General features: G+C 32.6%; 1 protein-coding gene across 1 annotated transcript; it reads left to right on the top strand.

The window, feature by feature from the left end:
* Positions 1–3,722: 3,722 nt before the first annotated feature.
* Positions 3,723–5,650, top strand: LOC139876017 (large ribosomal subunit protein bL28m-like). Its single transcript, XM_071863314.1, is given in 3 exon segments — positions 3,723–3,762; positions 3,765–3,921; positions 5,308–5,650. Coding segments are annotated over 3 exon segments (540 nt in total).
* Positions 5,651–25,864: the final 20,214 nt, after the last annotated feature.

The following is a 25,864-nucleotide window of genomic DNA, read 5'->3' as shown; positions in this document are numbered from 1 at the left end:
ACACAACATATATACATATCTCTCTATTTATCGATTGGTCTATATATACAATGGTAGCCACAAAAACAAATGCTGAACATTTTTTTCTTTCGGTTAGCAACAAGAAGAAAATTAGTTTCTTGCTTCCGAGTTAATTATATTTGGCGTTTGCAAATTTAAATACGGAGTATTTTGTTTTGTGCCTGTCTACCACAAAGTATAACATATATAGAAAATTTGGTGATTCAAAGATCTAGCAGTCTCCGGATTTTCGTTTGACGTGCTTGTGTGGATCAACCGTAGAGGTGTTCTACTTTGGACACTAGTTTCAATCAACTTCGTGGACATCAATTCGCAAAGGTATATATCTAAACTCCTCTTTGTGAATTTATTATTTGACAATTACTATTGGTGTAATTGGATCTTGTTGGAACCGTTAATCGTGTGAATGTTTTATTGAAAGTTTATAAATAATAAAAGATGATTATTTTCACGTTCCGCTGCGTTTATAAAATTTAAAAGTACACACGGTATTCCATCAAAACCAACCGTATTTATCTTGTTCCTTTTCGTTTAATCGAATTGTTGGTCGCTAATTTCAGGCCGTTACAAAAAAAAAAAAAAAAAAAAAAAAAAAAAAATTATGTAGCCTGACTTTGAATTTTCAAAGTAAAAACATTCCCATCTTTTTGTAACTTCTACTCTCAAGTTCAAAGCTATATACCAAATATAATAAGTTCAACGTTTGAAAATCAAGAATCGCAACAACAATAAAGATATTATACCTTTTGCAATAACGGTGCTTGTTGTAGATGTTGACTCTTGGGATACACCCATTTTACAAAATCAGATTTAGACGCAATCTTTGTCCAAAAAAAACTCTTTGAGGTAAGCCTACAAATAAAAACACATTTGCAGAACCCACAATCGGTGATGACAGGGAAACAAAGCATATGAAAACAACAAACACGCAATTAAGTAAAAACATAGATGCAGTAGCAATGAAGATCGAACGCACCAAAAAGCTGGTTGTAAGCCGAATGTATTAACATCGAATTAAATACAACCATCTCCTTGTTTATTCATAAGCTGAATTAGCTTTACTTTGTGTGTACTAACTGTATTGAATGCAACACAACAAAACTCAAAAACTCAAACAAACAAATAGTCGTTTGTTTTTGGAATTAAGTTTAAACAAAGACGAACCTCAAACCCATTCGGAGTTGCAGGGGCAGCAGCAAAATCAGCAGAGGCGTCTTTGGACATAGGCAAGATAGGCAACCGCCTAGGGCCCAAAAAGTTTGAAGGGCCCAAAATTATATATATATATATATATATATATATATATATATATATATATATATAGTGGTAGGATCAAGAGGGAAGTAACCATTCGGGAGGAAGCAAAAACTTTTTTTTTTTTCGTTTTTTGAAAAAACTTTGTTCACGAACATTATAGATGAGATGAAAATATGAACATTTAGTAGACACTTTTTGATAAATGTTTTTATTTTGGCGGGAAAACGCTCGAAGAAGTAATATATAACAATTATCGTGTTTTTCGAGCGTATTTTGATGTTTTAGCTATTGGGGTTTAGATATTAGGGTTTATAGGGTTTAGATATTAGGGTTTAAAAATTTAGGGTTTAGGGTTTAGATTTAGGGTTTAGATTTAGGATTTAGATTGAGTTTTTAACACGAACGGTTTAGAGTTTAGGGTTTAGGGTTTAGGGTTTGGTGTTTTGGGTTTATGGAATAAACCAAAAACACCAAACCCTAAACCCTAAACCCTAAACTCTAAATCGGGCTAAATTTTACTTCACAAAACATGAAAAAAAAACGTTCATATTCTTCACGAACAATATTATATTGAATGTTATTTTTGTCGATCGTTTTTTCGCCTAAATAATAACATTCATCACGAGGTGTCTCTTCTAAATGTTCATATTTTCGTGTGATCTTGATGCCGGAAAAAAAAATTCAAAAAAAACGAATTTTTTTTTTGCTTCCCCCCAATTGGTTACTTCCCCATTGATCCTGCCCATATATATATATATATATATATATATATATATATATATATATATATATATATATATATATATATATTCAAAATATTCTATTTAATTAAATAAAAAATTATCAATTAAAGTTGTAATATTGTTATTTTAAATAGTTAAATGCATTGTAAGTATATATAAATTGATAAATTCAAGTATTATCTTTTTATATGTATTAAAAAATTAAACGTGTGAGGGCCCATTTTTCTTTTCGCCTAGGCCTTCGAATTGTTGAGACGGCCCTGAAAATCAGTAACTAAAAACAAACACAGTTATAAAATTTGAAAATAAGAACAACACTGAACAAAAACGACGTTCAAATAAATTATAAAACATCAGCACAAATAAATTAAAAACCCTTAAAACAGTAATAAGCATAAACCTTTAAAAGAATATACCTTCAATCTCATCACCAATCTCACGATTCCTTTTTGTTCGCCGATCTTTAAGGTCACCGGAGTTGATTCAATATCAGACATAAAATGGCACTCATCCACGGGACAATCGAAACCTGTGGATTACCTTAAAATTAAAATAATTCCAATCAAATAAGAAAACACAGAAAAAACCCTAAAAACAACAAATCAAAGACTAAGAAACACCTCAGGCGCCGCGAAGTGTGACGGTTGGTGGTAGGTGGTGACGGCGGGCAGCGATTGTAGCGCAGCAGTTTAGCGATGGTGGATTGTGACCGAAGGTGAGCGAGCGGTAGTGGTGGCTTTTCTGTAGAGAAGCCACCAATGAAGATGACGGTGTTGCTTTTTTTTTTTTGGGGGGGGGGGGGGGGGGAGTCCGAACGGAATGAAGATGACGGTGTGGTTTAGGTTTAGTTTTTTTGTTTTGAATTGAGAGATTAGAGGTGGATAATGTTGAGAGGAGGAAGAGAAGAGAGGGGGAAGGAAGTAGGTGAAGGTAGGTGACTATGGTGAATCAGGAGGAAAAGTGTTTTTTATATAGGATGGCAGATGTCGTTTGGAGTAAGTTTGTGAAAGGAATGATCAAATCTTGGGTGGCTATTAGGCCACTTCCTATCGTAACTAAACTATTCATCATCTTAATCTTCCACATTAGCGCCACATCAACATCAACATTCTATAACTAACTCATAACTAAACACTCTCTATCATGGCTAAAACAATACTCCTCTTAATATACAACGTACAAGCAATAAAGCATCAAGTCCAACAATAAAAAGCCACTGGGACCCACAATTCCTATAACTAACCTAAACACTTCCATTAAATCCATGGTGAATGCGGGTAACTAACGCGGATAACTAATCCGTGCCTATGGTTCATTACGGGTAACTACGGGTAATGAGCGGGTAATGACGGGTAATGGAACCATAGGGAGAGATCTTAGCTTAGGTAGAAATAGAAATAGAAATGATATAAATATCATAGATATAAATAGGTGAATAAAAAATAATAATATGAATATAAATAGTAAAATAAAAAAGAACCTAAGAAACTAAAAGTGAAATTAAAGCATACAGTCTATTATCCAAGCACGATTTATGTAACTTTGTCTAACATTTAAAATACTGGAAATTTAACATCCAAAAAAACCCTAAACCCCCAAAACTCATCGAACAAATTGATTAAACACACTGATTTAAAATTAAATCTTTTATTGATCATCAATAGTCAATTAATTAAAAAAAATCACAGAAACACAATACAAATGGAGTTCAGATCGAAGGAAATGGTGAAGAAAATAATGAAAATATCGGCGGCGAAAAGAATTTGAATACCGGAGTGAAAGAATCTTTGAAAAAATGTTTGCCGGAAAGTAAGGTGGTGATGGGTAGAGCTCACCGTGGAATCTTTGCCGGCCGGCATATTCAGTTCGGAAATTCAGTCAGTGACAAAGGTGGAAACAAGTTAGTATAAACTAGAAAAAATTCGACCGCGCGTTGCTGCGGTTGTGTTCAACGCGCGATCATATTTGTATATACGTTGTTTGGTACCTAATATATCTAGTAGGTTGGGTTGTTTGTTGGACGTGTACGTATATGTATGAAATATAGCTCGAAATATTTAGTGTTTTTTTGACGATGTCCGTTTCGCGTATAGTTAGCCGCGTTGTGTTCGTAAAACAATATCGAGTTGAACGGTGGTCTCGGAAAAATTTAGCTCGCACCGAGCGAGAATATAGGGCCCGTTATTTAGTGTTTTTTTAACGATGTCCGTTTCGCGCATAGTTACTCCCGTTGTGTCCGTCTGATTTTTTCGAGTTGAACGGTGGTCTCGGAAAAATTTAACTCGGACCGAGCGAGAAGATAGGGCCCGTTAAAAATACGGGTGGAATCATTTTCTTTTGTTTTTTTTAAAATTATATATTTACGCTTTTTACCCCTAAAACGTAGAAAGTTGGGGGGTCGTTTTGTATATGAAGCCGAATTTGAGGGGCCGGGTGTAGTGTGAACGCAAACTCAAAACGACATTCGAATAAAACTGAAACTACAATTTTGCCCATGCATATTAGTATATAGATAAAACTGAAACTACGATTTTGCCCATGCATATTAGTATATAGGGGTAATAGTTGCTTTGAATTTATGTTTTCTTCCAGTTGAATTCAACAAGCAATTGGGCCGGCCTGCAACGCTGGGCTCAATTGATTTTAAAACTAGGTGGACGTAAGTGCTTAAAAAAAGCCAACTGCAGGAATCGAACCTGCAACCTCTTAATAGTGATAGACACCGCAAAGCCACCCAACCACCTACGCATTTCTGTTGTTATGTTACAACTAATAATATTTATTAAGTCAAAAAAGTAGGTAAGAAAAGTCAAAAAGTTACTGTAGATACTGTTCATATGCGTTTTTTTTATCTTTTTCTATTTTCTAAATGAATCTATTCCTTTTTCTATTTTCTAAATGAATCTATAGATAATTTGAGTTTTATTTTCTTCATATGGGCATTAAGGTAGTAAGAATGTAAGATTATAGTAGTATGATTTGTAATAAGTTGATATTTATTTGCATTTTTTTCAATATATTGTTAATTTGATAGTGTATGTTAGGTTAATTTATGAAAGTCTGGATCATGGTTACCAACCATGCCACAAATGTGATAAGCTTTTTAATTATAGATTAAAAAAAAGTCAACAACAGGATAGACATACACTGTCTATACATTGTTTCATAATTACAATATTTAATGTTCTGAATTTTTTACAATATATATTTATAGTATCTTCATAGTTTTATGGTTTTCATAGTATGAACATTAGATTATGTTAATCTAGTAATATTGATGTAACAGGACTCGAAGAAACTGGAAGCCGAACATACAAGAAAAGCGGTTATTCAGTTATATTATTGATCGGCACATTCGAGTCAAAGTAACAACACACGCACTTCGTTGTATGGACAAAGCAGGTGGAATCGATGAGTATTTACCAAAAACACCGTACAAGAAAATGGACACCGAAATGTGTCTTTTATGGAAATCTAAAATCGAAAAAATGTATCAAGAACTTGGAAACATGGAGGTCCTTTTTTTTCCACATGAAGAAGAAACTAAATTTGCAGAGGAATTTAAAGAAATGAGAATCGAACAACGGATTGCACGTAAGCAGGGGAGGCCCGTAGGGGGAGCAAAGTGATCGACCGCTCAGGGCCCAGTTTTTTAATATATACTGATATAATCGAAAATTTGAGAAGTCGTTGAACTAGGAAAACACAACTGAAGCAGCGAAACAAAGAACAATATGTTCAAAAACAACAATCAAAAGTCTCAGAAAAAAAGAGAAATCAAAGTCCACTAACATTTTAACAAGGCCGAAATGGCCTTTTTTAAATAGTTTATATTATTTGTTAGGATACAAGGGCCTTTTTCTCCACCACGATCTAGGGCCATAAATTCTCGGGACGAGAACCGGCCCTGCACATAAGGATGCAAGAAGAAAAGTTTACGGTTGGGTTTCAAAGCCGGAGCAAATTGTGGATGGGAACGAAGAAGATGTTGAAGTAACGCATCATGACGAACTCGTTGCTAATTCTTAGTCATGTTTTGAGTTGGGGTTTTTTTTTTTTTTTTTCATGAAGATTTTTTTATTTATTTCTAATTTATTAAGGAATATAGCATTGTAATAAGCTTTTGTATCAATAAAAAGTTGCAAGTTTAGGGTTACATATATTTTATTAAAAAGGATAAGTTATCATAAACATGAGCTGTTTTAGTTGCATATATAGACACTTATCAGCTAGATCTCACATTTATATGGAAATTTAGGAAGCAACATGCTTTATACAGAGCTCATCTTTGCAACAATATTTACACTTGTATCACTATTTTTAGTTAGGTATAATAAAATCTGCAGATTGGGATCTAGTGAATTTCTGGTCATGATTTGAAAAGAAATAATGAAAGAAGTAAGTCCTTTAGCAACTATTTTTTTTATGGCAAGTATTTGGAATCACGGTGGGGAATAACCCACCCACCCGATCATTTTTTAACGTACACACGCGTTATTAGACGGAAACTTGAACCTCATTACAGAAAATCGATCCTTAAAAACCATCCCGAGGGATAGGAAAAGCTGGGCCAAAACCCTGAAATACGGGTCAGTAAAACCTCCTCCGGGGTCACTCCATAAATCGGGTAAATTCCATGGAGTCAGTGGCGAAAACAGAAATTTTTTTCACCGGGAGCAAAAAAAAATTAATAGCACCCCCAACTCAAAACTCATGATCCAAAAGGTTGTATTTTCATAAAAGAATGGAAGAAAAGAAAAAAAAAAGTTAAGTGAATGTGAACCCGGAGGATTTTTGGCAAAATATGGAAGCTTTTGAAGCAAAATCAAATTTTAAGCCTCAAAATTTCAAATTCAAGGGAGGCAAAAAAAAAAAAAAAAAAAAAAAAAAAAAGCAGCAAAATTTTAATACTAAAAATTTCAAATCCACTAGAGACAGGTACCACCTCAGCCTCTATGCAGTTTCGTCAATGTTTTAAGGGGGACTCGAACTTGAGACATCCCACTTCCATTTAACACATAAGGTGTTAGGTGTACTACTAGCCCACAAGGGTGTACAATTAGCACCTTTTAATTAACTAAAATTTTCTACTTGGTTCATACGAGTTAGGTCTCCACGCTCAAGTTGTTGCAATTGTTCATTATCTTTTGAAAATTTGTACTTTCCCCATGTCGCTCTTGCATGATCATGGGTGGTTAAAACACAAAAACAGTGTGAGTGTAAGATATAAGTAAATTCTCTGTATGTTAATGTTAGTAAAAAGTCATGTTTGTGAAGGTATTTCATATGCCCGAGAGACATATTAAATCAATGTGGCTAATATGTTATGATCCAAGTCGGGTCATACCCAATAACAAGCTTACCGACACCTTATACGTATTTGATCTTAACGGTTGGATCATTAAACAAATACGCGACACTTGAATTTTAGAAAATGGTTTCTAAAGAAAAATTACTTGATGTATTTACTTATATATATAAATTATGGAATAATTTATATATATAGAAGAATTAATTATTTATAGGTTAAATAATTAATTGTTTTATGTTACATTTTATAAAAATGGGTTTTGTAAAATTATGTACACATAAATAAAATGTGCAAGCATTATATAAGTTTATTTTTTATAAAAGTTAGTTTTATAAAAATTCAAATTTATATTACATTTAAGTGGCATGGGAGGTTGGTTGCATGGGTTGTGATTGGCTCCTTTTGTAAGCCTTTTGCTTCTACATATGCAACCTAACTAGTCCACTTAAGGCATGCTTCACACTCTTCCATCAATCAAGTTAAACAAGCAAAAAAAATCTGCACTCCTTCCTCCTTGCTGGCCGAAACTTTTGGGTGCAAAAGAGGTGTTCAAAATTTTTTTTTTGCAAGCTAATTTCAAGTGTTATTAAATCCTAACTAAAGGCTAGGGTGTTGGTGATAAGTTTGGGGTATTATCTCTTGAGGTTTCACACTTTTGAAGCTCCATTCATCTTCATCTTCTTCATCATCTTGTTACAACCCTCAACTAGCTTGAGGAGGTAAAATACTAAACCCACTTGTTGTATGTAAGCATATTATTTCAAGACTTGATATATTTATGGAATTTGTCTTTTAAAATGGTTGAAATATAACATGATACTTGCATGCTTCCGCTTACTTTATCTTCATAAATTGGTTTTATGAACTTATTAAAATGTAGAACATATTTCTTTAAAAGTATGTCAAATTCCATCAATGGTATCTAGAGCCAAGGTCTTTGAAATATGCTTCTTGTTTATGACTTTTAAACCCATTTTCTTTACAATCTAACCACATGCATGAAACTAGATTGTAAAAAAAATTTGGGTTTTGGGTGGGGTTTCTTTTTGGCCGAATTTTTGGAGTCCCAAAATGGGTTTGGAGCTTCAAGTTTGGCCAAGTTTTGTTGTTGTTTTGGTTCACAATCATGCATTGACCTTGTGGTTGGATTTGTGTTTGATTTGGTTGATTATTCATTCTTATGGTTTGTAATAATTATTCATTCATTTGGTTTGTAATAATCTTGTAATTTTATGATGTAATTTATTTTATTTGGTATGTAAAATAGATTAGGTTGTAATTTTCTTTTCTAGAAAAAAAATGTATTAGGTTATATATTTTGTAAAAGAAAAGTGAAGATTCAAGAAGATTACAAGATGGAGCATAAGGATGCAAGAGTTAGTGGGAGATTTGTTAATCTCCTACTTTGTGGTTTTAACCCTTTAGGTAACACTTGTTTTGGCTAAACAAATGTTTACCACTTTGGCATGATTGTGGACTTTTATTTTGCATGCTTGTATGATTTTGTGTATGTGTTTGGTTGATACAAGTTCACATGAACAACTTGCAAAAAAATGACATTATAATTGGTTATAATTAAAACAACAAAAGGACATTAATAATTGGTTATTAAGGACATGATGATAATGTATATAAAATGGTTTATATCAAGTAAAATTTGGTTATTTTACTAATGACATGAAATAGGTTTTTCATTATATACCATACATCAAATGCATGTTGGTGTATGGCAAAATGTTTTCTTAAACTAGAATTTAAGAAAGACTAAAAAATCCCTTAACAACTAAAATAAGGAAAACAAGTTAAACGCCATCCTATTGTGGGACACTTGAACATAGTAGTGAACTCATAATGGGATAAAGGTCACCTAACCGTTATGAGCAAACTAATATGGTTAAGGTAAAATTCACATGATTGTGGGATAAAGGTCACCTAACCACTTGCTTGTTAATTTTACATGTTAACACAAGTAGGACGACTTGATTTGGGAATCATGAACTTAGGGTCACCGAAGCATGAGGAACAAATAGGTGTTGATGGGATTAATATTCCATGCAAAAGGATTGCATGATCCCATAACTTAGAAGTTGCAAAAGGATTGCAATTGTCATATAAATGACTACCTAGCTAAATCAAATGACGGGATAAAGGTCACCTAATCAAAATTTGATTTACCGTTGGATTCTAAGATTTAATTAAACAATTGAAATATAAAAGGGTATTGTTTATTAAATTTAAAATCAATACTTAAAAGAACTTTGTTGAATTTTGTAGATGGCCGCTAATAACAACAACAACATGCAAAACGCACCAATTAACCTAAACAACCTATCATTAAGGTCTCTCTTAGAGAAAGACAAACTCAACCATACCAACTTTATGGATTGGTTCCGCAATCTTCGGATTGTCCTCAAACAAGAGGATAAAGCGTATGTACTTGAGGACCCCATTCCCGATCAACCGGATGAGGATGATGTGGAGGCAATGGCCTTTTACGATAAGTATTGCCACGACTCCCTTCAAGTCTCATGCCTAATGCTTGGGACTATGATTCCCGAACTCCAAAAGGATTTCGAGCATCATAGTGCATACGACATGATAACGCAATTGAAGGAGATGTTCCTTCAACAAGCGCGTGTCGAGCGCTTCGAGACCGTTCGGGCGCTACATGCTTGTCGTATGGACGATACCCAATCGGTTTCATCTTATGTCCTTAAGATGAAAAGCCTTATTGATCGTGCTAACCGTCTTAACCTAAACATATCAAATGAGTTAGCCACCGATCTTATCCTTAACTCCATATCAAAAAGGTTTGATCAATTTGTAATTAATTACAATATGAATGGGAGGGATAAGAGCATAGGTGAGCTCCACGGTATGCTTAGAACGGCGGAAACTAGCATGGGTAAAAGGGCTTTACCCGTGTTAGCAATCGATCAAGGTGGGTCCAAAGGTAACACCTCTAAGCCAAAGGTAGCTAAGAGAAAAGGACCCGCCTATCAAGGCAAGGGAAAGGGGAAGATGGTTACCCCAACCAAGAATAAGAACAAAAAGCAAAAGGTTACGGAAAAGGCAAACCCCAAGGAAGACCCATGTTTCGGTTGCGGTGAGATGGGTCATTGGAAACGAAATTGTCCGGTCTACCTTAAGGAGTTGAAGGAAAAGAGGGATGCGGGGCAATCCTCAGGTAATATATATATGGTATATATAGAGCTTAGTATTACTTCTTCTAATACATGGGTATTAAACACTGGATGTGGAACTCACATTTGCAATTCTTTGCAGGGGTTCAAAAGAAGTAACAAGCAAACGGGAACATCAAGTCTCTTCATGGGGAATGGAGCTAAAGTGCAAGTGAAAGCTCAAGGATACTTTGTGTTAAAACTTCCAAGTGGCTTGAATGATGTTTTGTATGCACCCGACTTATGTCGAAACATTATTTCTGTTTCCCGTTTGAGACAATGTGGTTTTAATGTTAATTTTATTAATGATGATATCCATGTTTATTTAGATAATGTATTCTATTTCAAGGCTTCGCCTTCAAATGGAATTTATGAATTGGTTCATGATGACACATCATCTAGTAGCTCAATGTACCATACAAGCACCAAGAAACTCAAAAGGGATTTGAGTGATTCCTACTTATGGCATTGTCGCCTTGGTCACATAAACAAGAACCGAATGCATACACTTCAAAAGAATGGACTTTTGAAATCAAATGAGATGGATTCGTTTGATGTATGTGAGTCTTGTTTACAAGGCAAGATGACTAAAGCACCTTTCAAAGGGACCTATGAAAGGGCTAAAGACTTATTGGGATTAATACATTCGGATGTGTGTGGACCCTTTAAGCCCATGACAAGGAATGGTGAAAGATACTTTGTTACTTTCATTGATGACTTTAGTCGTTTCAGATATGTCTACTTATTAAGACACAAGGACGAAACGTTTGAAGCATTCAAAGAATACCAAAACGAAGTACAAAATCAACTCAATAAGACAATTAAGGTACTTCGTACCGATAGAGGAGGTGAATACCTAAGCGATGCTTTCCAAGATCATCTTAGGAGTTGTGGGATCATCTCACAACTTACTCCACCCGGAACACCCCAACTTAATGGAGTTTCCGAAAGGAGGAACCGAACCCTAATGGATATGGTTCGATCTATGATGGCAAGAAGCTCGTTACCTCTATCATTTTGGGGTTATTGTCTAAGCTCCGCAGTTCGTATTTTAAATATGGCCCTGATGTCAAAGCAGAGGGGTATAAAATACTATTAAATTTTAGCAGAAAACACTATTAAATACGATACAATTTTACACAAGATATTTATTTATTTATAGAATGGATATACTTAAACCTTGCTACAACACTTATAGGCAGTGTACCTAATCGTACAGTAGTGTAGTTTTTAGTAAGTCCGGTTCGTTCCACAGGGAAATCTTTAAACAAAGCTCAACGCTATATTAATTTACTTTTATAAAAATACAAACATATATATAAGTAATATTATTATTATAAAGGGGGGTTTTTACCGTTTAATGACCGGTTTGTCGATTTTAAGACTTTAGTCGCAGTTAAAACCTAATGTAAAATATAAAATAAATACAAGACTTAAATTAAAGCGTAAAGTAAATAACGATAATGAAATTGCGAATAATAAAAGTGCGATAAAATAAACTTGCGATAATTAAAAAGGACGATAATTAAAAGTGCAATTAAATAACAATAAATAAAAGTGCGATAATTAGAAGTGCAATTAAATATAAAATAAAGGAAATTAAATATGAAATAAAAGAATTATGCTTATTTAAACTTCCGTAATCATGATGTTTGACGTGTTGATTTTAGTTTTATGCCCATGGGTTAATTGTCCTTTGTCCTGGATTATTCAATATGTCCGTCTGGTTTTTGTCCATAACAGTCCATCAGTCATAAATATAAAGTGCGAGTGTCCTCGTCAAATTATTATTATACCCGAAGTTAAATATTCCAACTAATTGGGGATTCGAATTGTAACAAGGTTTTAATACTTTGTTTAATGAATACACCAGGTTATCGACTGCGTGTAAACCAAGGTTTTACTACTTTGCTAACAATTACACCAATTACCCTTGAATGTAATTTCACCCCTGTTTTAATTATTCTAGTGGCTATTAATCCATTCACGTGTCCGGTTAAATGAACGATTATTCGTACATATAAATACCCCGCCCATCGTGTCCGATCGAGTGTATATGGTAATTTATAGGGACGCCCAATTGTAAATCTTTATATTAACATTAACAAACTTTCATTTAGTTAAACAAATATAAAGCCCATTAATAGCCCATAGTCTAATTTCCACAAGTGTCGTCCTTTTGTCCAAACCCCAATTATGTTACAAAGCCCAATTACCCAATTTTAGTAATTAGCCCAACATCATGATTACTTCGTTTTAAATAAGCATAATAATAACTTAGCTACGAGACATTAATATAAAAAGGTTGAACATAACTTACAATGATTAAAAATAGCGTAGCGTTACACGGACAGAATTTCGACTTACACCCTTACAATATTCGCTAACATACCCTTATTATTAGAATTATAATTATAATTAAAATTAAAATATAAATTATATATATATATATATATATATATATATATATATATATATCGTATATATGAGAGAAGAGAGAAATAGATTATGAATTGTGATCAGAATTCGGTTGGCTTTATAGGGATTTTCGATTTTTGGGGCTCCGCGACTCGCGGCAAAATCCTCTTCAAACTCCGCGAGTCGCGGAGAATGAATTTACAGCTCACACCCTTGGAGTCTTTCTCTGCCGACGGTTTTATAATATATATATAATTAATATAATTAATTATATATTACATTATATTTATATACATAGTTAACTTGTAATTTTTAGTCCGTTGCGTCGAGCGTTAAGAGTTGACTCTGGTCCCGGTTCCGGATTTTCGAACGTCCTTGCGTACAATTTAATATCTTGTACTTTGCGTTTTGAATCTTGTACTCTTGTAATTTCGAGACGTTTCTTATCAATAATTGGAACCTTTTTGATTGTCTTTTGTACTTTTGAGCTTTTTGGTCGTTTGCGTCTTCAATTCGTCGAATCTGTCTTTTGTCTTCACCTTTTATTATTTAAACGAATATCACTTGTAAATAGAACAATTGCAACTAAAAGCTTGTCTTTCTTGAGGAATAATGCTATGAAATATATGTTCGTTTTTAGCATTATCAAATATTCCCACACTTGAGCGTTGCTTGTCCTCAAGCAATATTGTCTTGAAATACTAGAATCACTTCTTTATTCTTCACACTTTGTACATCAGTGATTTCTATACGGCGGTATAAACAATGGTAGTAACGATATGGTTTACAGTCCCACATGACTATAAAAATTTAGATCCATTAAGGAAATTGGATCTTTATGAAAACATTTGATCTTTTGAAAATTAAATCTAGTTTTTACCCTAGATAAGTTTTCCGGGATAACCCTTTACTGGTGTTTGCAAAATATTTTTGTGGGTTTGGTGGGTTTCAGATTTGAAAATTTTAGCTCAAAACTTATGGTTTTGTGTCACCCACTTGCTAACCTTGTATTTGGAAAGCAACACGTCCAGTTTACTTGTCCCGTATATTACCTTTCGGTAAACTACCGTCCGGTTGTAAAGGAAAGCGTTGAACAAGCAACTGTTAAGGCAATGTCCCGTGACATGCTTTTGATTATGGTCTATAACGTGTCGGACGCAATTACTATCCTTGGTAGGAGCAATAGTAAAGCTCACCCTTATAATTTTTCGGTCTGGCACAAGGTCCTGTCTTTGACCACTATGCAACCACCGTTCTTACGGTTGACACCCGATTTAGTTCAGGTGACCTAATGAATTCCAGGTGAATTCCTAGGATTTTACGTTCAATGGTAATGAACGCATTGAAAATAGGGTTTTCAGAAAACAAATCGGTTTGTAATTTTGATCAAAATATTTTCTCGTTTAAGCTCGAGTTTAGATATCATCGAATTCCATGAGTTTGTAATTCTCAATCTTTAAGGTCAATCTCTAGGATTGAGTAATATCAGTCTTAAAAGCTGATTTTTAATCTTTAAGGAGATTATCCTTTCTGGGGATCTGATTCATTAGTCTTATCCAGCTAATTTGCATGGTGCCCCCCACATTGTACGAGATAAATCCTTCTCATGGTTAGGATAAATCTGACCACTTGGCGACCCTGTTTAATGCTGAGGTCCGTGGATTTCCTGCTGATTTTAGTGATGACTTTTCTAGATTTTTCGTCAACCTACAGCTGGTCTGGACGACAACTTCATGACCTAAATCAAGAAGCGCGTGTCTTTTTCGGAAGACTTTACTTCCTTTTAATGATGAAATTGATTCATCGTGTAGATCCATCTCTTCTTTTCTTTCATCGGGTAAAACAGTTTAGTTTAGTCCAAAGCAAAAGTATTTTCAGTTATTTGTTACAGATATATGTGACATATGTTTAAAATAACTTGGTAAATTTTCCCACACTTGGCTTTTATTTTCCTTTTTATCGTCCTCTATTCCATTTTAAATGAATTTTAACATTTTAGTTTGTTTCTCAATTTATGTCCTTTCCGAGGTAACAATAATTTCGGTGTTAAAATCTAGTTTTATCGTTCATAAATATGTATAAACATGATTTTTAGTTCATTTAATTGAAAATTTTGAAAAATTTTACTAGAATTGGGTAGTCAGTATATAAGACCAGGGCTGTTCTTTTTTATTAGAGAGCACTAGATTCTAATACAACTACTGCTTTACTAGTATTTTTAATGGTAACCAAGTGTATAAAGTAAAAATTTTTAAAATCCGAAAGAATTTAACCCCTTCCCACACTTAAGATCTTGCAATGCCCTCATTTGCAAGAAATCAGTAACAATTTAAATTATTGAGGGTGATTTGTGTGAAAATGATTAAATTTTACCAAAGTTTCCAAATATATTGGCGTTTGTTTGCTGAATGATAAATGGTGCACATCATTTGTTCATTCCTTCTTGTTGTTATTTCACATATATTTTGCATCTTGTCGTCAAAATTAGTTGCTTTTGCTGAACTTAATGCCAGTCTTTGAAAATGCGTTGTTTTACCCTGTTGTGTACATAAGATAAACTTGCAAACATATATACATATTTTTGAAGTTTGGTATATTACCCCACGTTCAAAAATTATTAAAATCTAAGAATAAAAGTTAGATAATTATAAAAATGATTACAAGATTAACAAAAGTATTAAACGTATCAATAATTACAAATTACAAAATAAAAAATAAAAAAAATAATAAGTAAACTAATGATGATATTGGTACCAATAGGGGTTCCAGGCATAACCATAGGTGCTATAGAATGCTTCGGCAGGGTCATACGTAGGATATGGTGGCTGCATCTCTATAGACCAAGGAGGGAAGATGGGTTTCGGTGTAGGAATATAGTTTCTACCTATATGTTGGCAATGAGCTATGATTTGGTTCTGATGAACTTGCCAATCTTCAAATGCTCTCTGTCTAGCATTTTCGTATTCCTGAGAAGCTATAAACCTATGCATTTCTTGCATCTCATTCCCCCCTCCTACATTACCTTGCTGCTGGTTTCTCTCCACCTGTGGATGTCTACCATGGTATCGTACTGTGGCGTTATTTCGCCTCTTCAAAACTTTCGCACCATGGTATACATTTAAACCTATAGTATCGCGGGGTTCCGGTTCTTCTACTAATAATCCCCCCCGACTTATATCCACACCGAGATATTCACTAATCAAAGTAATAAAAATACCACCTCCTATTATGCTATGTGGTCGCATCCCCCGAACCATAGCTGATAAATAATAACCCACACAATATGGTATACTTACAGCGCTTTGTGGGTCTCGAATACACATATGGTAAAACAAATCTTGTTCATTTACTTTTTCCTTGTTCTTACCCCTTTGTGTAATCGAATTAGCTAAAAACCTATGTATCACTCTTAATTCGGCTCTATCTATATCCAAATAAGAGTAATTTCCCCCTTTGAAACGGTTATGGCTTGTCATTTGACTCCACACACCGTGTGTATCAAAATTCTCATCTATCTTTCTACCGTTTAGTATCAATCCTCTACAATCGGCAGACGCTAACTCCTCAGGCGTATATATACGTAAAGCCTGAGCCATGTCCAGTAAAGACATGTGGCGCATCGAACCGCCTAACAAAAATCTAATAAAAGAACGATCGGTTAAACTAGCTACCCGATCATTCAACTCTATACTACATAACAATTCTTCACACCATACTTTATATACAGGTCTACGTATGGTGAATAAATGTACCCAGTCATTAAAAGAAGAATTACCATACCTCTGTACAAGTAATTCCCTAATTGGCCCGGCCAATTCTACAGCTTCTAAGGGTCCCCATTCTATGACCCTCGGTACCTCAACAACCTTGGAATGAAGAGTATGCAAACCCCTTTGATATTTTGGATAATCTATCCAAAGTCTGTCAAATCTCAGGTTCGGGTGCAACTCTTCCAAGTGCATATCAGAAAAGGTCATGACTGGATGAGGTATATCCTGCTTGTAGTAGTTATCCACCTCCTGTTGTTCCAAATTCTCAGCAGGAGCATTGCGGGCTTGGGATGAATATTCACCCCTTTCATTCTGCAAAACACATCAAACACAATTTTTGTGCATCCAAATATGCATTAGTGTCAGCAAAATTGTAACGACCCGGAAATTTCCGACCAAATTTAAACCTTATTCTTTATATATTTCCGACACGATAAGTAAAATCAGTAATATTGAGTCTAGAAAGTTCGAAATCTATATTCGGATAATCAGTTACCTTTTGACCATGCCTGACGATTCACGAACTGTTATGTGTATAAATATATATATATATAATATTGTTATGAATCTTTATACGATTCCTATTAATAATTACTAATATATTATAAAATATAAAATATTTGTATAATAAATTATATAATATATCACATGAAAAATTTGTTGTTGTAGTTACTTTCGCTATATTTATTTAAATACATAACAATATTACTAACGTGATGATTTAAATATAAAAAATTTGACATATACAAACTGTTATATTAATATTAATATTATTATTATCTTATTAATATTATTATAATTAGTATTAGTATTAAAGAATAATAATATTAATATTATAAATCTTATAATTATTATTATTATCAGTATTATTATTTGTTATTTCTATTAATAAAATTATTATTAATATAATTAGTATTATTAATATTAATATTTACACTCACACATAAAATTTGATACATTTAATTTATTATTAGAATTAGTAGTAAAAATTATAATTTTTTTTAGTCTTTATGATTATTTGTTATTATCATTTTCCTTTATCAATATTATTATTAATATATAAAGAGTATTATATTTAATAAAATTAATTAATCTGTATATCTTCCAAGTGTTTAGGGATTTTCCGTTTTGTATATTTTTATTTTTATTTATTTACTTATTTACAAACTAAACTACAGATTTGAAATCATAATATTTTATAACCTGTATTATATGAGGAGTAATATAGATCGAGCACTGTTACAGATATAAATGAAAACGTGTAATCAGTTATTGCCATCCCTATCAATTTTTTTTTTATTATTTTTTTTCCTCTGGCTTCTGTTCTTCTCGTGAGCAACTTGTCGGATAAACTCTACAATATAAGGCAATCAATCCTAATAACTGCTGGATACCATTTACCAAAATTTTTTTTTTTAACAGAAGGCAAGCCTTCGGTCCTCTGTACGTTCTTCATCTTTGCTCAAAACTGAATTCGAATAATCTAGCAAAATCTAATATTGCTATTGTGTTAGGAATCGTGTACTTAATCTTTTTGCCAAGTCTCAAATTCCAATTTCTCAAAACAAGAACGAATTCAAGAGTTAAAGTTTTACTTTCAAAATTCAACAGATTCGTTCATCAAGAAATTCGAGTTTAATTCGATGTTTTAAATTAATTTAAGGTTACAGAAAGTTTCTATAAGGGATGTTGAACCTATTTCATTTAGGAAGTTTGTCCTAAAACGTTCTCAAAATCACAATTGAGTTTTAAAGATTGAATCCCTTTTTCGCGTAATATACAGCAGGTTGCTGTATCGTTTTATTTTTTTGTGTTAATTTAATTTAAGAAAATTTAACGAATTCTGTGCTATCTAAACTCTTAAAGCTGTTAAACAAATTAATTAGGGTGGGATGGTATCACCTGGTCGATTACCCCACGAAGAAGATGATGAAAATTGAAACATTTAAAATACGGGTTATAATAAATTTTGAGGAGAAGATAACCAGAAAATAGGCGTTAGCCGAATGGTAGAGGGTGTTGGGTTTAAACGGAAGGTCTCGGGTTCGATTCCTACATGGTGCAATCTTTTTATTAAAGGCTTTTAAGGTAGTTTAATTTTTCTTTTCATTTTATTATTATTATTATTATTATTATTATTATTATTATTTTGTTATTAGTAGTCTGATTATTATTATTAAGTAATTTTATTATTAAAAGTATTAACAATATTACTATTATTATCAATGTTATGATTAAAGGTTGTTAAAATATTAAGAGAAATATAAGCACACACACACACACACACACACATATATATATATATACATATATATATATCAGAAAGCGAATAATAATTCAGTTAGGATTATGATTTGAATATAATATGTATAATATGAATATAGATATAAAATAGGTATCGATAAAAGATACATATATTTTACAACATTATTAATATTTCACATTACTATATTTTTTTTTATGAAAATGATATTAACTAAGTTATATATTAAAAACACATTAATTAATTTATAAATATATTAGTATCATGTAACAACTATACTATAAATTTGTATTACTAATAAACTTGTTTGATTACGATGATACGTTTTAATTTATATACAAATAATATAGGTTCGTGAATCCAAGGCCAACCCTACACTTATTCAATGATGTTATATGTATTTTTACTACAAAATACATTAGGTGAGTATATAGATCCCTTTTAAACTTTAAATATTTTTGGGCTGAAAATACATGTGCTATTTTTTATAAATGATTTACGTTATGGACACAAGTGACTAAAATTACGTTCTACATGGGTTTGAATCAAAAATCCCCTAGCTTGGTAACTTTAACTATTGGTTTATGAACTGGTAGGCGCGAATCCTAAAGATAGATCTATCGGGTTTTACACCCCCACCCAGATGTTGTTCTAGTCACTACTAAACTAGAAGAACGGATGTTTAGTACTTCGAGGTTAACGGAACGCACTTGATTCGGTGCACATATTATTATAACTCAGGGGTACACACTCTTGTTAAGGCTAGTTACCGGGTGCCCACTGCTTGGAATGCTTTTCATACACTTGCGAGTGTATTATGTTTATAAATATGAAATCTTGTGGTCCATAGTTATAACGCTGCTAGCATCAAACCTATATATCTCACCAACTTTATGTTGACTTTTTAAAGCATGATATTCTCAGGTACGAATTAAGACTTCCGCTGTGCATTAGCTCATACTAAGGATATTACTTGGGAGTCGATCATTGCAATGGGATCAACTGTTGAAGATTTCGTCCGAGAGGATTAGTTTCGGATTCTTACAGTTGGTATCAGAGCGGTGGTCTTAGTGAACCAGGTCTTGCATTAGTGTGTCTAACTAGTAGCTGTTAGGATACATTAGTGAGTCTGGACTTTGACCGTGTCTACCTGTCAAAGAGTTTTGCTTATCATTTCTAGTCATAAATTATTTGCTTATTATCCTTAGGGAATTGCCTGCTTATCATTCATAAGTCTAGACACGTCTTACTGCATTTAGTGCATCGATAGTGTATAGACAAAATTCGTATCCTAGCGTATCTATTGCTATAGACATTGCCTGACGAATTTCAAAGATTCTCCGCAAATCACGGGATTTTGAGTATTATAAATACATATGTAAGTTATGTATTGAAGAATATCAAACCCAACTTCTATAATTTATTCCAAACTAAAAATTCATTCCCCGACTATACAAGATGAACTCCGCGTCCAGTTCGAATTCCTCCGACTCCGACAGCTACGCTGATATGGATTTTCATTCGGGCTCCGAAGGCAGCGTCACCGGAATGGATCAACTAATTTCCCATCATCTATTCTGGATGAATTGGGGATGGGTTCGTAGTGTACTAAATTATTGGAGACAAGAAGAAGGTGATCCCTTTCACCCACCAAATTGCCCTATTGACGACGAACCTGAAGCACTTACCGGCGAACCTGTTCGAGAAACCATTTTCTCTCTCATTTCTCGAGTATCTCGTCACGATTATATCCTATCCCATATTTCGGATCTTGTTCATTCGCTCACCCCAACCGCCAATCATCCTGGTATACTAGCAGAAATTAACGAACTTCGCGCTCGTGTGACGGCTTTGGAGAACACGGTGCGAAGGTTACAAACATCAGCAGCAGCACCAGCAGCATAATCTGTATCATCACCATCAACGCCGACAGTACCCTTATCACCCCCAACCACAACCACGTCGTAAACCTCAATATCACAATCTGTACCTCGGATAACAACATCACACGCCTCAATAACCCCATCGGTACTTAGAGTATGATCTTCGTTCTACATATCGTTCTACATCGATTATCTTCGCTTTACATATTGTTCTACCTCATTTATCTTCGGTCGACATGACGATTATGTCATCTCTAATGTTTTAGAGATCATGTAATCAAGTGCTAACAATAAATCAAATGAGTATAAAATCTTATTGACTCATTAAATCCATAATGACATCTGAAGAAAATATATATGCAAGTATATTTTCATAAAGATCGTAATTAAAAATTCTTTCGTACAAACTGTTAATGATGAAAATATTTTAACGGGTAGGTAATACCCGAGGAATATTTAGATTTCACATTAATCAGCTACACGGTACATTCTTCGACTCTGATTCAACAGTCAGTCACTATCCTACTTGTATCCATAGATATACGTATCCGTTCACCACAGAATCCATTTTCGTTCAATTTCATATTTGGATTTTGACCTATCAGAATTCAACAAGTGGCATAATGAAGAAAACATTGGACAAAATAAAATTTGTTAGAAACAAACGAATTAACTAATTGAAATTTTGTTAAGAATCCACGCTAACTGTTCCAGCTAACTGTTCCTAGCTAACTGATTACATTTTATTTATCGCAATTTAATTATCGCAATTTTATTTATCGTCATTTAATTTCTGTTATTTACTTTACGCATTTAATTTATCGTCATTTAATTCCTGTTATTTATTTTTACGCACTTTAAATAACGGGACACGTATACAAGGTTTCGACTTATCATATTGACCCATCTATATATATATTTCGGAACAACCGTAGACACTCTATATGTGAAGGTGGGAGTTGGCTATACAGGGTCGGAGTTGATTCCAAAATATATATATACTTTGAGTTGTGATCGACACCGAGACCGGTACACGGGTCACTATACGTATTATTTAATTCGAATATTATATATTAAATTATATATGAATCATTGAACCATCGGACTATTGGACTGCTAACTTTGGACAATTAAAATGAATTAAAATATTGATTATAACATATGAAACTAAACAATTCTTCAAGTTTGCCACTTGAATCCATCTTAAAACCTCATTTGTACTTTGATAAATACAAACCGCGTACAAATCTTTTCATGATCCTTGAAAACACCTCGGTCGAGAAGTTGAACCAGCTGCACCTCGTCTATGGAAGAAAGATTCATGCATAAAGTTATGCACCTGAAAAACTTTTGAAATCGAAGTTATAGTTAAAACCTATTCGCGTCGAATTCCTTATCATTCATTAGCAAAAACAACCGTACGATTCCTTTTCAAGTAGCCAATTTTGTCACAGCCCCATTTCGACTTCTCAGTAAGACTACTCTCATTACAACTTCAATATATATACACGTTGTTCTTCCGCCATCGTTACCGGAGAATCTTTTATATTCCACGACATCATGTACCGGCAGCTCGTCATCCCTTTGGCAAAATCAACAATCAGTATTTTGAAAATCTCGTAGAACTTCTTCAGTTATACCTAAAACGTTTATCCCTAAGAAATTCATACTTCGAATATGAAGTTTCTGAAAAACACTCTGGACTATGAAATAATTCTTGAAATGCTGATAAAGCAGCAAAAACCGTAAACGACCTTAATAGTCAAAAGTTTACGATGAAGTACATTATGTTGGAAAAGCCCAGAAAAAGAGAAGTGTTGAAACTAAAAAAAAACGGATTGAGCAAAGTATGAAGGAGACCGTGGACAAATCATGAAAACTAAACCAGACTTCAAAGAATCCAAACGATTCGATGTCTACTGAAATCGATAGTAAGAACCCTACTCCTTGTTCTAAACCTTTTCATATGATATTTTTCATCAACATCTTATCTTAGATATTATAAGGTATTTTCATATCTACCGTTATACATATTCTCCATATTTCTGGAGATATTCTCATAGCTGTTCCTATCCGAAATCATGTATTTCTCCGTAATATCTGCGTTACAATATAAAAGAAACTGTGTTAGTTTCTAAGTTCTAAAACCTTCGAATTTAAAATAGGAATGTTCTGAAGCAGTGTTGGGAACTGATGCATGAATTAGTATAATATAATGAAACTTGATCAACTTCATTATATTACAGTAAGTCATGTTAAGTTTCTAATGGAATGTGATGATTCACAGTACCATCATCATGTGCTATGTTACACGGCTCTTACATTCTATCCAATTCCAAAACATATTAAGAACAAATCATCTTGATAGTTCTACTTTCCTGGATATTCGGGTAATCTAACAAATCAAAATTTTGTTATTACCATTCCTTTCTGAGAACATTAACTATGTTTATTCCCAATCTCATACCTACGAATTCCGAACCATTGCTCGCTTGGCTTGAGGACGGGAAGAGGAAATGAAAGAATGAAGCTTCAATAGAAATAAGAGTAGAAGATGTGGGATATAGAAATAAGGGAATGAAGGGGGTAGTTTTATAAGTGAAATATTCGACAAAGAAATCACAACAGATTTGCCGCATTAAATCAGACGAGATTCTGTTTCCTAAATCGCCGAAGAACCAAATCTTATTACGAAAGATTTTCTTTAAATCTCGTGAATTCCGGAAATCAATCATAACCACGTCCTCAGTTAAAACGATACCATATTACTCATTTCACTCTTTGGTGATAGCTGCACTCATACGCTTCACCTGATCGAAATGTTTTATCTATATATATCAATAATGATAAAACTCTGTTATTATCTCATATTCGTCATGAAAACATTCCTATTGAACCTCTACCAAATTTCGGGGACGAAATTTCTTTAACGGGTGGGTACTGTAACGACCCGGAAATTTCCGACCAAATTTAAACCTTATTCTTTATATATTTCCGACACGATAAGTAAAATCAGTAATATTGAGTCTAGAAAGTTCGAAATCTATATTCGGATAATCAGTTACCTTTTGACCATGCCTGACGATTCACGAACTGTTATGTGTATAAATATATATATATAATATTGTTATGAATCTTTATACGATTCCTATTAATAATTACTAATATATTATAAAATATAAAATATTTGTATAATAAATTATATAATATATCACATGAAAAATTTGTTGTTGTAGTTACTTTCGCTATATTTATTTAAATACATAATAATATTACTAACGTGATGATTTAAATATAAAAAATTTGACATATACAAACTGTTATATTAATATTAATATTATTATTATCTTATTAATATTATTATAATTAGTATTAGTATTAAAGAATAATAATATTAATATTATAAATCTTATAATTATTATTATTATCAGTATTATTATTTGTTATTTCTATTAATAAAATTATTATTAATATAATTAGTATTATTAATATTAATATTTACACTCACACATAAAATTTGATACATTTAATTTATTATTAGAATTAGTAGTAAAAATTATAATTTTTTTTAGTCTTTATGATTATTTGTTATTATCATTTTCCTTTATCAATATTATTATTAATATATAAAGAGTATTATATTTAATAAAATTAATTAATCTGTATATCTTCCAAGTGTTTAGGGATTTTCCGTTTTGTATATTTTTATTTATATTTATTTACTTATTTACAAACTAAACTACAGATTTGAAATCATAATATTTTATAACCTGTATTATATGAGGAGTAATATAGATCGAGCACTGTTACAGATATAAATGAAAACGTGTAATCAGTTATTGCCATCCCTATCAATTTTTTTTTTATTATTTTTTTTCCTCTGGCTTCTGTTCTTCTCGTGAGCAACTTGTCGGATAAACTCTACAATATAAGGCAATCAATCCTAATAACTGCTGGATACCATTTACCAAAATTTTTTTTTTTAACAGAAGGCAAGCCTTCGGTCCTCTGTACGTTCTTCATCTTTGCTCAAAACTGAATTCGAATAATCTAGCAAAATCTAATATTGCTATTGTGTTAGGAATCGTGTACTTAATCTTTTTGCCAAGTCTCAAATTCCAATTTCTCAAAACAAGAACGAATTCAAGAGTTAAAGTTTTACTTTCAAAATTCAACAGATTCGTTCATCAAGAAATTCGAGTTTAATTCGATGTTTTAAATTAATTTAAGGTTACAGAAAGTTTCTATAAGGGATGTTGAACCTATTTCATTTAGGAAGTTTGTCCTAAAACGTTCTCAAAATCACAATTGAGTTTTAAAGATTGAATCCCTTTTTCGCGTAATATACAGCAGGTTGCTGTATCGTTTTATTTTTTTGTGTTAATTTAATTTAAGAAAATTTAACGAATTCTGTGCTATCTAAACTCTTAAAGCTGTTAAACAAATTAATTAGGGTGGGATGGTATCACCTGGTCGATTACCCCACGAAGAAGATGATGAAAATTGAAACATTTAAAATACGGGTTATAATAAATTTTGAGGAGAAGATAACCAGAAAATAGGCGTTAGCCGAATGGTAGAGGGTGTTGGGTTTAAACGGAAGGTCTCGGGTTCGATTCCTACATGGTGCAATCTTTTTATTAAAGGCTTTTAAGGTAGTTTAATTTTTCTTTTCATTTTATTATTATTATTATTATTATTATTATTATTATTATTTTGTTATTAGTAGTCTGATTATTATTATTAAGTAATTTTATTATTAAAAGTATTAACAATATTACTATTATTATCAATGTTATGATTAAAGGTTGTTAAAATATTAAGAGAAATATAAGCACACACACACACACACACACATATATATATATATACATATATATATCAGAAAGCGAATAATAATTCAGTTAGGATTATGATTTGAATATAATATGTATAATATGAATATAGATATAAAATAGGTATCGATAAAAGATACATATATTTTACAACATTATTAATATTTCACATTACTATATT

Source organism: Rutidosis leptorrhynchoides, chromosome 11 (assembly GCF_046630445.1).
Source record: "Rutidosis leptorrhynchoides isolate AG116_Rl617_1_P2 chromosome 11, CSIRO_AGI_Rlap_v1, whole genome shotgun sequence".
Lineage (NCBI taxonomy): Eukaryota > Viridiplantae > Streptophyta > Magnoliopsida > Asterales > Asteraceae > Rutidosis > Rutidosis leptorrhynchoides.
The sequence above is the reverse complement of the archived record's forward strand: the minus strand, read 5'-3'. Positions and strand labels throughout refer to the sequence as shown.